Below are 11,688 nucleotides of genomic sequence, written 5' to 3'. Positions count from 1 at the left end.
ATGGTCCCTCCCAGCTCCATGGAGCCCAAGGACAGCTTCAGACAAGCAATAAAGTGACCCACGTGTAAATATGAAATATCTTCTAATTTATTGTGTTACATTAAAAAAAAGTACATATTGCAAACATCAACCATAAACTGAGCTGCAGCTGAAGCTTTTCCTGTGCATAAGTATAAACTAGGAGGGAATGATTGTACAGAACAGAGGAATTTGCTGCTGTTGTCTGAGATGGAACAACTCCATTAAGACTGAAAGGATCTACCTGCCCTTTGCTCTAAGGTAAGGCTGGTGCTACAGCTACATGGATACAGGTGGGAGTAAACACCCTGATGGGAGATTTAACCCAGGGTTAAAGCTGCTGCTGGACAAAATCACTGCCACAGGGAAGATTTGAGGCACTCTACGCTGCTGTGCTGTCACTGTTGGTGTCTGGTGTGGGGGGCTGGAGAACCAAAGCAGCCAGGGCTGTGCTCCCTGTTACTTGTGGCAGTACCAGATAATCCAGGGCTGCTCATGGCCAGGACCTCAGCCCTGCACCCACCTTCACCTGGAGGCTGTGGAGGCAAAACCATTTACAGTAAAAGGGCTCAAGAGCTGAGAGCAGTTGTACAATGGCATTAACAAAGTCTCTCTCCACAGCCTGAGGACAAGCGGCCAGCAGGTAAAGGACGTTCGAAGGTGACAGCAGGACATCTTTGCTACTCAACTGCAGCACGTGGAGTGTTGAGGCAGAGTCTGCCCGTAAGTGCAGTAACAAACCTGAAACTACTCCAGCTGTCCTGTAGTCACTGAACCCCAGCTCTGTAACTGCTGTACAAGGAGCAAACAGGATCAGCCCCTGGGTTCTGCAATACGAGGAACTCCTGAAGCCAGTTAAGAACCTATTTACAGAGGTGTTACTCACAGAGCTGTGACCTGTCGGATGCTTAGTGCTGGTGTGGACACACGTCACCTCCCAGAGCTCAACCTGCTCCCGTGCTGCAGGACGTGACTGGGCTTTGTCTGAGCAGGCAGTGTGGGGGTGCTGTGTTGGAAGCAGGCAGCTCAGCACAGCTGAGGATGGGGGTGCCTGGCCTGTCCCACAGGAGAGCCAGCTCTGTGGGGTGAGCAAAGGGAGCAGGGTTTGCTGCAGGACTACAGTGAGGGATGGGCAGGAGCAGAGGGCATGGCTGGGACACAGCAGTCAGACTGAGCAGCTTCAGACAGTGCAGGGTCTGGCCCCTTCCAGGGCAGTGGGTCTGTTACAGAGCCTCAAACCCACGAACAGCCCAGCAACAGCCAGTGAGGGTCAAAGTACAGAGAGCTGGAAAAGCAGAGCAATTGAGGGGACTTCCCTTCCACACCTCGCAGCTTATCACATCAGGAAGGTAAGAAGGGAGAGGCACTGGGTCCTTCACAACAACACTGCACTATGGACTTCTGCAACCCCAAAGTGTGCTGCAAACACGTGTAAGTATAGCCTGCAAACAAAGCTTGTAAGTGTCAGGACAGAGCTGAAGCTGTGGAACTACACATTAACTGTTGAGCTCTTGGGAAGCAATATCTGAAGAAAGAGGAGAGGAAACAGGTACAACAACCCCATCTGCATGGAGCTTAGAGAAGTCTTTGGTTACCAGACCGATGACCTCAGCCTAACTTTGAAATCATTTTAGCTTAACTTGATTCAAAACTGTACCACTTAGCAAACATTTAATACTTCATTTTAGCCTCTACAGCCAAGCTAGACTGAGTTTGGGGTGTAACTGCTCTTTGAAACATGTTGCAGTAACGTAGCTGGTGATACTGGCAACACCTTTGGTTTTTAACGTGTTAAGATGTCATTAACAGCCCTGAGCCAGGAGTTGGAATCCTTGCAACAGGAAGATAACAAACCCATGTAACCCCCTCACTGAGGAACAGGGACATGGAGCTCCTGCTCCATATGAGATCTGTCTGGCCATTAACCCCAGCGTGAGATATTCCAGATGAAGGGTCAAACCCCTCTAGAATAGGCCAAAGTCTGCTGGTGGCTGCCAAGTTACCAGCCTGAGGTTTAAGACTTCCTACATTGGGTTTCCCTCCCTCTCATTAAGCATTAGAGCTGTGGCTCTGCGCATCAGCCTCCAGCATCCAGTCCTATTGAGTAAGACACCGTCCTCCACTGTAATTGTTACTTGAGTCCACGATAGGCAGCAAGAGATGAGGAGGTAGATAAAATATTCATTCATAATAGAAAAGTACTCGTAGAAAAAGCGGGACCACAGAGGGCTCCTGCACCCACTTCAGCTCTGCCCTTCCACAGCTGCCAGTTCTGAAGAGACTTGGAACGTGCTCAGCATAAAGTCAGACAAGGACTCGCAGCCTCTGGGCCACTCCTCGTCCCCATAGTACTTGTGTTGTCCTTACTCAAAGTGAGACAATGCTTCTGTATTGGTTACAGCACTGAGCTACAGCTCCTGACTATGCTGGGCTGGCACAGGGGCTCTGAACCTGGCTCCTGCCTTAGCTGCAGCAAGGGAAGCTCAGCTCACTGACCTGTGAGCTGATGGAAACAAACCCCCGCTGAGAGCCAGGGTCAGGCAGAAGTTCTGAGCACTAACTGGTGTCAACACCGCCCTAAGGAAAAGCAATCCCATGCAGTTTGCTCCCAAGCCTCCTTTTGGAGGAATTTTAACATCTTCCACCCTTGAACCATTCAGATAAAGAAGAGATAAAGAGCTCAGAGCTGTAGCAGCTCCACTGAACCCTTGGAGGAGCAGCTTGCCCAGCACTACAGGAATCAAGCCAGCACATGTCCCGTGTCCTCCTGGGAGTCACCCCGAGGCACTCCTGAGCCACCAACCCTATTGCCTACAGGGAGAAGGGAGCTCTGCAGCAGCTCAGGTGTGTTCAGGTCACCCCATTTCTCTGCCTGGGAGGAGAGAGGGTCAGGGAGTGCCAAAGGGGAGGTGTGTGGCTGACTTTGCGTTTTAAAGTGCAGGATAGTTACTAAAGCCAAAGGAAGCCAGCCCCCTTCTTCTCTATAGCAAAGACAAGAGTGCTAAAAGTTCAGGGCATTTCTCCAGCTGCTCAACAGGTCCTTACCGTATCTATCAGCTGCCCAGTAACCTCCTTGCTCCTTGTCCTACAACTACTGCATTTAAATACCCCGACATAACCTAGTTTGTTACAAAACGTAATGTACAGCCTGTATTGAACCCGAGGGGAAGCGCTGCTCCTGTGCTGCAGGAGCTGGAGCAGCGGAGGGGCAGCGCTCCCGGGCAGCGCCGCAGCAGTCACTGGTGCAGATGGGCCCTGTCATCCGGGCGCTTGATGTGGATCCTCCGCACGCGCTCGATGCGCTCCCGCTCCTCGTCCTCCTCCAGGTGATGGGAGCGACCTGCGGCCCCCCCGGTGGCCTCCAGCAGCGCGTTGTCGGGTCCCCTCCCGTCCTGCGACTCGTAGAGCAGAATGTTCAGAGTCTCCTCATAGATGCGGGCTTCCGGGAACTCCACCTGCCCACCCCACAAAGAGAACATCACTCGCACCCGCTGCAGTGGCTGCAGGTACCAGGTTACCTCAGTTCTAATCCCTGATACCTTTCTGGTCCTAAAGTCTCTTCACTGCACCCTGGCCACGGGAATCTTTTCCAGTACAATCGTTTCTGTTCTGTTATTGGCTTCTGAGCCAGCAAACGGGGCTGTTTTCAGAGCAGGCCTGCCCGCAGGGCAGACTCAAATTGCCCCTGGGGAAGGTAAGGCAGCAGAGGGAAGTCACGTCACTGCTCACCAGGATCTGTCTTTATGCAGGGATGTCAACCAAACCTAAATGCACAAGCCTGTCTACAGATAAAGAACTGGACTGAACCTGCACTATGGGATGCCACAATCACCCTGTGTAAGTGCCACAGGGAAAAGCAGTGTCCACCCTAATGCACCCCCTGGACCAGCACCACTTCAAATAGCACCAATTATTCTACAGAGATGCTCAGTAAAGAAAGGAGTGTTCAGAGCAGATGCCAGGATGCTGCCGCCAGCAGCCCCTTGCTGGAAGCATCCAGGGCTTTGCTCTTACCTTTGTCTGTTTCTTCTCAGTAGCATAGACGATGGAAGTGCAGCAGACTTCGGCGATCTTCCGCCCCTGCCCGTAGAAAGACCAGCAGCAGATCTCATCTCCAATCACATCCTTTATGAAGAGCACTCTCCCATTAAACCGCAAGGACAGCTTGTCAAACAGCTCTATGTTCTTCAGCATGTTGTCATCGGAGTTGCTGCAAGGGATGAAGGCAGACGCTGTCAAGGTAATGAAGGCAGCACACAGAACACAATGGGGTTCAGGCAGTGAGCAGTTACAGGCTGTAAGCCCAGTTCCCTTTAACTTACTGTGTCTCTGCCAAGGCAGTGCTTACAGCTGGTATCCAGCCCTGCAGTGGGTAACTTATTTATCCACTTAAGTACAAGCAAGGAAAACCTGCTGCTGAAGAAGCAGTAATACATCAGCAGTACTGAGAATAACATTGCCCAGGACCATTTAATTGGTGTAAAGAATTGTATCACCCAAACAAAACCAATCCTAAGCTCAAGCTCAGCACCAGCTGGATGGAAACAGCGTTTTATCATGGAACATATACAGAATAAGGAAAGGAGACAAAGTCCCAGCCTTGATTTTACCACTCACTGAGAACACTGCAGCAAGAAAGCTTCCTGCATTCAAAGAATGTGCTGCAGCCCACGGGGAATGCAGGCCAGCAGCTGGCCAGGAGCCTCTGCCAGCTGCACTGAAGTATGAGAGGAACTCCTCTGGCACAGAAATAACCTTCCATTGATGACAGCAAGCTCCCTTCTGACTGAAGGTTGAAATTAATAGGGAAAAACCTGAGTGCATGCCAGCAGCAATCTGTCATTGGTTCCGAGTGAAGAGAAAGCAAATGCTTATCATGGGTTTTAGTCTATTAAAACTTCAAACAAGTCCAGCAGAAGCCACTTACCTGGTGTAGGAATATTTGTTGTTGCTTCTGTTATACAGCAGCTTCACTGCTGGCTGTAAAACACAAACCATAGATCACTTACAGGCAGTATAGGAAGAGCTGGAATGCTAGCCCAGACCCAGACCCCACAGCAGAGAAGCTGCAATAGGATGTGACACCATCAGGCCAAGTCCAGTTGTTGTTACTGTTGTTGGTGCACAACTGCCATGCACAGGTTGGCAGTGGGGCTGCAAGTCCTCTGTGACTACATCACTGTTCGTTCTCACCCTCCCAAGCGAGGACGCAGCCTGGCTCTTACCTTGTTGGAAGTGGCTATAAGTTTTTGCTCTTCTTTGGAGGACGTGATGACTGGTACCTTGCAGAATGGTTCGTATGCATCTTTGTTCTGCTGAAACAAGAAGCAAACAGCAGCTGAACAGACCTTAAGGCATGTTCCTATGAACTGGGAAGGTCCTGTGTGTTCTGTGCTGAAGATGTCAGTGGGCTTGTGCTGATGGTGGATCATTTTGCCACGTAAGACCCTGATGGCAGTGAAGAACAGTGCAAAGGAACCAGGCTGCTGCTCCCTGAGTGCTCTCAGAGGAGGGAACTGAGCAGCTCTTTATCCCTGTAAGTGAGCAGCATTAAACGTTGAGAGTGACTCAGGACATCTTTCTGGATGTGACCAGACTCCAGCAGATCAACAATATGAACTATTTCCACTCCATCCCAGCCTCAGAAAGGCACCAAAGAGGAGACCAGCAGAGGATTTCACTCTGCCCAGATGCTGCCTCCTCTTCTGGATCCTCCACTGCAGCCAGAGTAACCCCCTTAGCTCTGTGACCTACCTGCAGGGCTGCTTGGCACTCGTCCACCAGCCCCTGGACCAGGTAGTACTTTGCTTCAGCCAAGAGCTCCTCGATCTCCCTGCGGCTCTCCGGCAGCGGCACAGCCCCGTCCCGCAGGTAGTTCAGGACGGTTCCAAAGTGTTTGCCACAGCGGTCGATGAGGATCCAGCCTGGGGACAGAGGAAGGGCGCAGTAAGGAGAAGTGGAGGCAAACATGGCAAAAGGCCTTGACACCTGCACCAAGCAGGTTCCTGCCAAGAGGGAGAAACTCCAGCTCCTTGCTTGAGCTGATGAGCAGAGCAGCAGAGAGCACAGGGAATATACCTTCCCCTCCTGCATTTCCAGTGCAGAGTATGTGGGAGTAAGGTGGGAAGTTCATTTGTTTCTCATAGCTCCCCAGTTATTGACAATAATTAACTGAAACAGAGGAACAAATACTTCTCATTTGCAAACCAACCAACTCTGTTCTCCCTCTATCCCAAAGCCCTGACGCATTGTTTTCTTGCCTTCTATCTTAGGGCCCTATGACACACATGGGGCTATTCCTTACTAAAGTAAAGCCAGCTAGACTTGACCATCTAAAGGTTCTTGCACCTGAAAACAGCACAAGAACCCCCTATGATGCAGTGGATGTGCAAGAAGGTTGGCAAGAGAAAGGCAGCACAGATTGGGCAGCGTCATGGCAAACACTGCATACCCCCAAAGTGCATTGACTTGGGTAGAACACAGTGGTTATCAGCACAACATTGACTGCTGCAAGACAAGATGCAGCAGCATGTGTAAGTGGAATCTAAAGCACAGCTATGTGCTGACGGTGTGAAGGAGACAGAGCTGCAACCAGTCCTTCCCAGTTAACCGCTGACACAGGATCAGAGCTTCACCTCTTGTCCCCTGTCTGCTGCCCGACCAGGCTGGACCCTGAGCAATGGGAGGCGATGCTGCGGCTCCAGTTTCCATAAATGAACAGATGGCCGCTCTTCCAGGCTGCAGCTCAGGAATGCAGCGAGGAAACGCTTGTGGGGAAAGACTCATATTTTGGACAAATAAGGAAAGTAGGTTAAAGCAGCCCCTGCGCGTTCTGCATGAATGGAATCGCTGGTAAAGGCTGAACATTTGGTGCAATTTGAAAGGGAATGCGGCTCTTTGCTGTGGAAAACTGAGGCACTCTCCAGCAGTTTACTACAGGCTTTCCATCTCCATCATTGTGCTGCTACATAAAACAGTGTGCTCGCAATTGCAGACTAGAAAGCCGGAGGCCGGAGAACTAGAGAGAGAAATCAAAGAACAAGAGACTGATCCAGGCTATACCTGGCCAACCAGAGCAGGAACATCCCATTTGCCAGTGCAGACGTATGGAAAGTGAGATCTCCCATTTTAAGGAGAAGAGGGAGCACCAGACATGCTAATAACCAAGGACATCCCCATTCCACAACTGCAGCGGTGACAGAGTTGACTTGAGTACATCAATGTGCAGGAGGGCAAAGGGCAGGGCAGGAGCACCATTCTGATCCCTAAACTTCTCTGTTATCTCCACTGTGATTCCCTTTGTAGGCTGTAAAAATCTGTTGGAGCTTTCTGTTTATAGATGGTGAAACCAAAGAGGAATTGCTCATTTTCATCTGGAGATGGGAAAACACTTCAAGCATCACTGCAAGATACAAGGGATGGCTCAAACCCTCCTGTTTTAACCAAACAGCCAAAGCACAAGGACTCACAGGGAAATGACCCCGTGCCACTCAGTCATGGCTGTGCAGAGTCCAAGAAGTGGGTTTCAGTTACAGCCCTTTGAAGCTATTCTAATGGCAGCATTACAGAAGTGTCCTGTGATCCATTTACCAAGGGAGGAATCCATGAACCGTACGTGATTACAGTAGGAAATTCATCTCTTGTTTTACATCGAGTCTCAGGGACAGCATCCAAACACTCAAATGGAACCAGACTGCATTTTCTGACTAAGCTTTGACAGATGAAACAGCAGCCTGACACTGAAGCCTGACACTGGAGCCTGCCTGATACTCAAGTCTTACTGGTAGCTGGACAAAAATATGCACCTCGATCAGTTGATTAATAGCTAAGAGAGGGAAATAGCCACACTGCAGGAAAGAAACCTGGAAAGAGATGGATGCTCGTGGAAAACTTACCCCCTTCTCTCTGCTCTTTACCATAAAAGGGTCAAACATGACAATGTGCCACAGCTCACGGACCATTTCTAAGCTGCAAACACTCGTCCATCACCAGAGAGAACTCAGTTTTCTCTGTCTCCCAGCCAGCAGCATGTTGCAGTTGTTAAGCTTTGAGATGGTGCTGGGCTCAGGAGAATGCATCTGAACAAAGAGGAGGAGTCCTTGTGACCCATTGCAGAGGCTGGTTCAAAACTTGCCTCCTTCCAGCTTCTCCAGCTCTTTTCCTCAGAACCACTGTGTTTGGGCCAGACTCTGGGTGTGACCAATGAGGGGTGTTTTGAAGGAGTTCAGATAAAAAGGGTTTCCTTTAACAGCTCCAATACCATTGTCCCAGTTTCCAGTGTCACACCAGGCACGGGGAGATAAAGCAAGATCTGCTGCAATGGGAGTGTCTCAGTTACAACAGACAGGAAGTATCCAATTCCTATTAAAACACAAACTGGCAGAATGGAGCAATCCCACACGGACACTGTGGGATTCAGAGCAAAATCAACTTGGGATTTGCTGTCTTGAGTATGAGATTTTAGTACATTAAACTCCAGTTACCCTCACATCAGCAATGATTCTGTCAGCTGCTCTCCAGCAGCATTACAGCCTTGGGAATGGGATGGGATGTACCAGCCCTCCTGGGGTACCTGCCCAGGATGCCTGGAGGAAGGGCCGGGACCATGCCAGGGTGGGCTTCCACAATTCACTTGGAATTTCCGATCCCCTTCCAAACTGAAGAACCTGGCAAGTCTCAAATTAGTGCCTGAGGTTTAGCAGCAAGGGGACAGGTCCTCAATGAACCAGTCATTGTTACAGACCGGGTATCCAAGCCCATCAGCACATAGAGAACACTGTGCTTCCAGTTAAACTGTGACACTCCCACAACATGAGGATGCTGACCTGAACCTCTGCTCCCAGTTGCAGTTATCACCCACATGTTTCAGCTATAGCATTAATTTAAATGTTTTCAAGAATCTCAGATCATCAGAAGATAAAATCAATGTATCTGGTAAGGAAGGGGTCGGGCACTGCTCCTTGAGAAGGCTGTTGTCTGACATCCTGCACATTCCTTCTTTCCAGACACATTTAACATGGAGAGATCCAGTCGCCAGCTCTCTCCTTTGATTGTCACTAGTACAATAGCAAGTTTCTGGCTCTGTTGCAGTGAAGCAAACAATCAGTACTCTCATAAGAAAACTATGTCATTTCCAAAAAATCAGCTTTTAGCTTCTAAACCAGTGTCCCAGTGTTCAGAGCACATTTTATACTTAGGTTTGAGGTAAGGAAACAAGATAAGAGAACTGCCTCCTGGCCTTCAACATAAATACCCAAGCCCTGACTCACTCATAGTTTCTTAATCACTATCCCACCATCTTCCATATGCTTGAGAGCTTCAGTGTTAGTGTTTCAAAAGCACAGCCCATACTATCTGGGCCTGACAGGAGCCTTGGGACTTGGTACTGTCCTTCTGCTGTTCAGATAACTATTCAACTCATAGAATCCCACACTGGTTTGGGTTGAGGGGATCTTAAAGCTCCTCCAGCTCCAACTCCTGCCATGAGCAGCGACACCTTCCACTGGAGCAGCTTGCTCCAAGCCCCTGTGTCCAACCTGGCCTTGAACACTGCCAGGGATGGGGCAGCCACAGCTTCTCTGGGCACCCTGTGCCAGCGCCTCAGCACCCTCACAGGGGAGAGCTTCTGCCTAAGAGCTCAGCTCAGTCTCCCCTCTGGCAGGTTAAAGCCATTCCCCTTGGCCTGTCCCTATAGGCCTTTGTCCAAAGCCCCTTTCCAGGTTTCTTGTAGCCCCTTTAGGCACTGGAAGACTGTTGTAAGGTTTCCCTTTGGTCTCCGTAAGACTCCTCCCAAGTCACACGAGCCTTTTGTTCCACATCTTTTCTCAGCTGTATAAGCTGAGCTTTAGCACTTACAAAACATAGAAATACCTGGGCCTACAACTACATATTCTCCTCTATTCTGTAATACTTTTTTCCAACCTCTTCCAAGCTATTTCCACTGCAGAGGAAGGAAACCAGCACGAGGACACAAGGGCAGCCCCTTACCTTCGCTGTCGGTGAGGACTTCCATCCGGCCACTGAACATGGCCTTGAGCATGGTGTCCTGCTTGGTCAGGGTCTGCATGGTGGTGTAGTAGAGGGCACCACCAATGTTCAGCTTCACATACTTGGAGCTGGGGCTGGTGCCTTTGAAGGAGGTGGTGCGAGTGGCCGCTGCTGGCACTGCTGAGCTCACCACACTTTCTCCCGACATCTCTTCCTGCAAGGAAGGAGTGACCGGTTACATGGGCAGCTCCGACACCCAACACCCCACTCACAGCACTGGTGGTTATTTACACAGAAGCAGTCACAGATGTGCTGGGCACCATCAGCCTCAGCTCCTCTCTGTGAAGTCCTGAAGTGGTTTAGACTTGGTCTTTGTTCTGACAGTGACATAGACCAGCCAAAGACCACAAATGACCCTGGCTAGTGAGGAACCCTGTGAACACTGAGCAGCATTTCACACCGCGACAGTCAGTGCTTTCCCATAAAGACTGTGTTCGTTTCTTTCACTACAGCTTAAGCTCTTACTTTACCAATAATCTGGTACGTAATGGGGCAATTCCCAACACCCAGAGCTTGAGTGAACGATTCCTGTGTGCTAAAATACAGACTATCCACAGCTTTCCTGAGGCTCTATTCCCTTAAAGCACACACGGGCTTCCCACTCCCTTCCCCCCTTAGGACACCAAAACCCAATGTCCCACATCCCCACTACCTCTGCCCACAGTCCCCAGCCCGTGGACTCCAGTCACTCCCGGTTAGTCAGCTGATGAGCTCACGGGCTGTAACAGGAACACTCTGGCTTAGCCCCACAAATGCTCTGAGAGCCGCTAACCATAAATCCTTAATCAAGCCATTAACTGTTAATGGTTCTGCCTCACACGGTGTCAGGGTGATGGGGTGATTGACACCTCAGGGCAGCCCCAGGTCCTGCCACTTCCGGACACACTGCCTGCCTGCACTGAACGATTTTGGCTCTGCTGTCACTAAAAGCAGAACTATCCCATAGCAAACCTGACGGAGCCGCAGCTCCGTGTGCACGTCGTGTTTCACACGGCGAGGAAGTGGCATGGGCAGAGGTGGCCGCAGGGGACCATTCCCTCTGCCTGTCTGGAGCCGTCTGCAGTGCAAAGGCACCACCTCAGCCCCATGCTCCGGCTCTAGCTCCCTCCAGACACAGGGACGGGTCCCCAGCACCCTGACAGGAGCCGTGCCCAAATGGGACCCAGCGCACCAGGCCACAGCCCAGCACCCTGGGGCACAGAGCCCTCCCCAAGCCCCAGGCGCCATCCTGGGGTGACAATGACAACCACACCACGGCCCCCCCCACCGCTGGGGGCCGGATCCCCCGCAGGAGCCCTGCACCCGCTCTCCAAGCGCTCCAACCTCAGGGGCTGCCCCCCCCCCCCATAACCTCCCCCTTCGCCAGCACCGCGCCCCTGGGGACTGAGACCCCCAATCCCGCATCCCGCCACCCACCGGGGGGCCGGGTCCCCAGGTCCTGCCTCACCCCAACCCGGCCCCCCCCGCTCCGATCGCAGCCTGCCCGGTGCCCCCCGGGCCCGGCCCCACCTCACCATGAACGGCGCAGCGCAGCCCCACGGACCGAGCGAGCGGGAGCGCCGGGGCGGGGGAACTTCCGCCCCTCACGCCACTTCCGCCCCCGCCCGGGTGCGCCGCCGAACC

At 51.5% G+C, this 11,688-nt stretch overlaps 1 protein-coding gene across 2 annotated transcripts; it reads right to left on the bottom strand.

Annotated features, from left to right (window-relative positions):
* Window positions 1–133: 133 nt before the first annotated feature.
* Window positions 134–11,640, bottom strand: KCTD10 (potassium channel tetramerization domain containing 10). 2 transcript variants are annotated; one of them, XM_080628837.1, is made up of 7 exons: window positions 11,580–11,640; window positions 10,006–10,219; window positions 5,773–5,942; window positions 5,244–5,333; window positions 4,946–4,998; window positions 4,033–4,228; window positions 134–3,473 (listed from the first exon to the last, which is right to left on the bottom strand). In XM_080628837.1, exons 1-7 carry the CDS (start codon window positions 11,580–11,582, stop codon window positions 3,255–3,257), a joined length of 945 nt encoding a protein of 314 aa, XP_080484963.1. In that variant the 5' UTR covers window positions 11,583–11,640; the 3' UTR covers window positions 134–3,254. The 2 variants fall into 2 exon arrangements, with proteins under 2 accessions (XP_080484963.1, XP_080484964.1); XM_080628838.1 differs by having other exon boundaries at window positions 5,244–5,330.
* Window positions 11,641–11,688: the final 48 nt, after the last annotated feature.

This window comes from Psittacula echo (genome assembly GCF_963264785.1).
Source record: "Psittacula echo genome assembly, chromosome: 13".
Taxonomy (NCBI): Eukaryota; Metazoa; Chordata; class Aves; order Psittaciformes; family Psittacidae; genus Psittacula; species Psittacula echo.
The sequence above is the reverse complement of the archived record's forward strand: the minus strand, read 5'-3'. Positions and strand labels throughout refer to the sequence as shown.

Excerpts from the sequence above, each read along its gene's own strand:
- KCTD10 (XM_080628837.1), bottom strand. Across the intron at positions 5,334-5,772 it reads AGTGCCAAGCAGCCCTGCAG|CAGAACAAAGATGCATACGA; the intron begins GTAGGTCACAGA and ends TTCTTGTTTCAG. Across the intron at positions 3,474-4,032 it reads CTGAGAAGAAACAGACAAAG|GTGGAGTTCCCGGAAGCCCG; the intron begins GTAAGAGCAAAG and ends TGGGGTGGGCAG.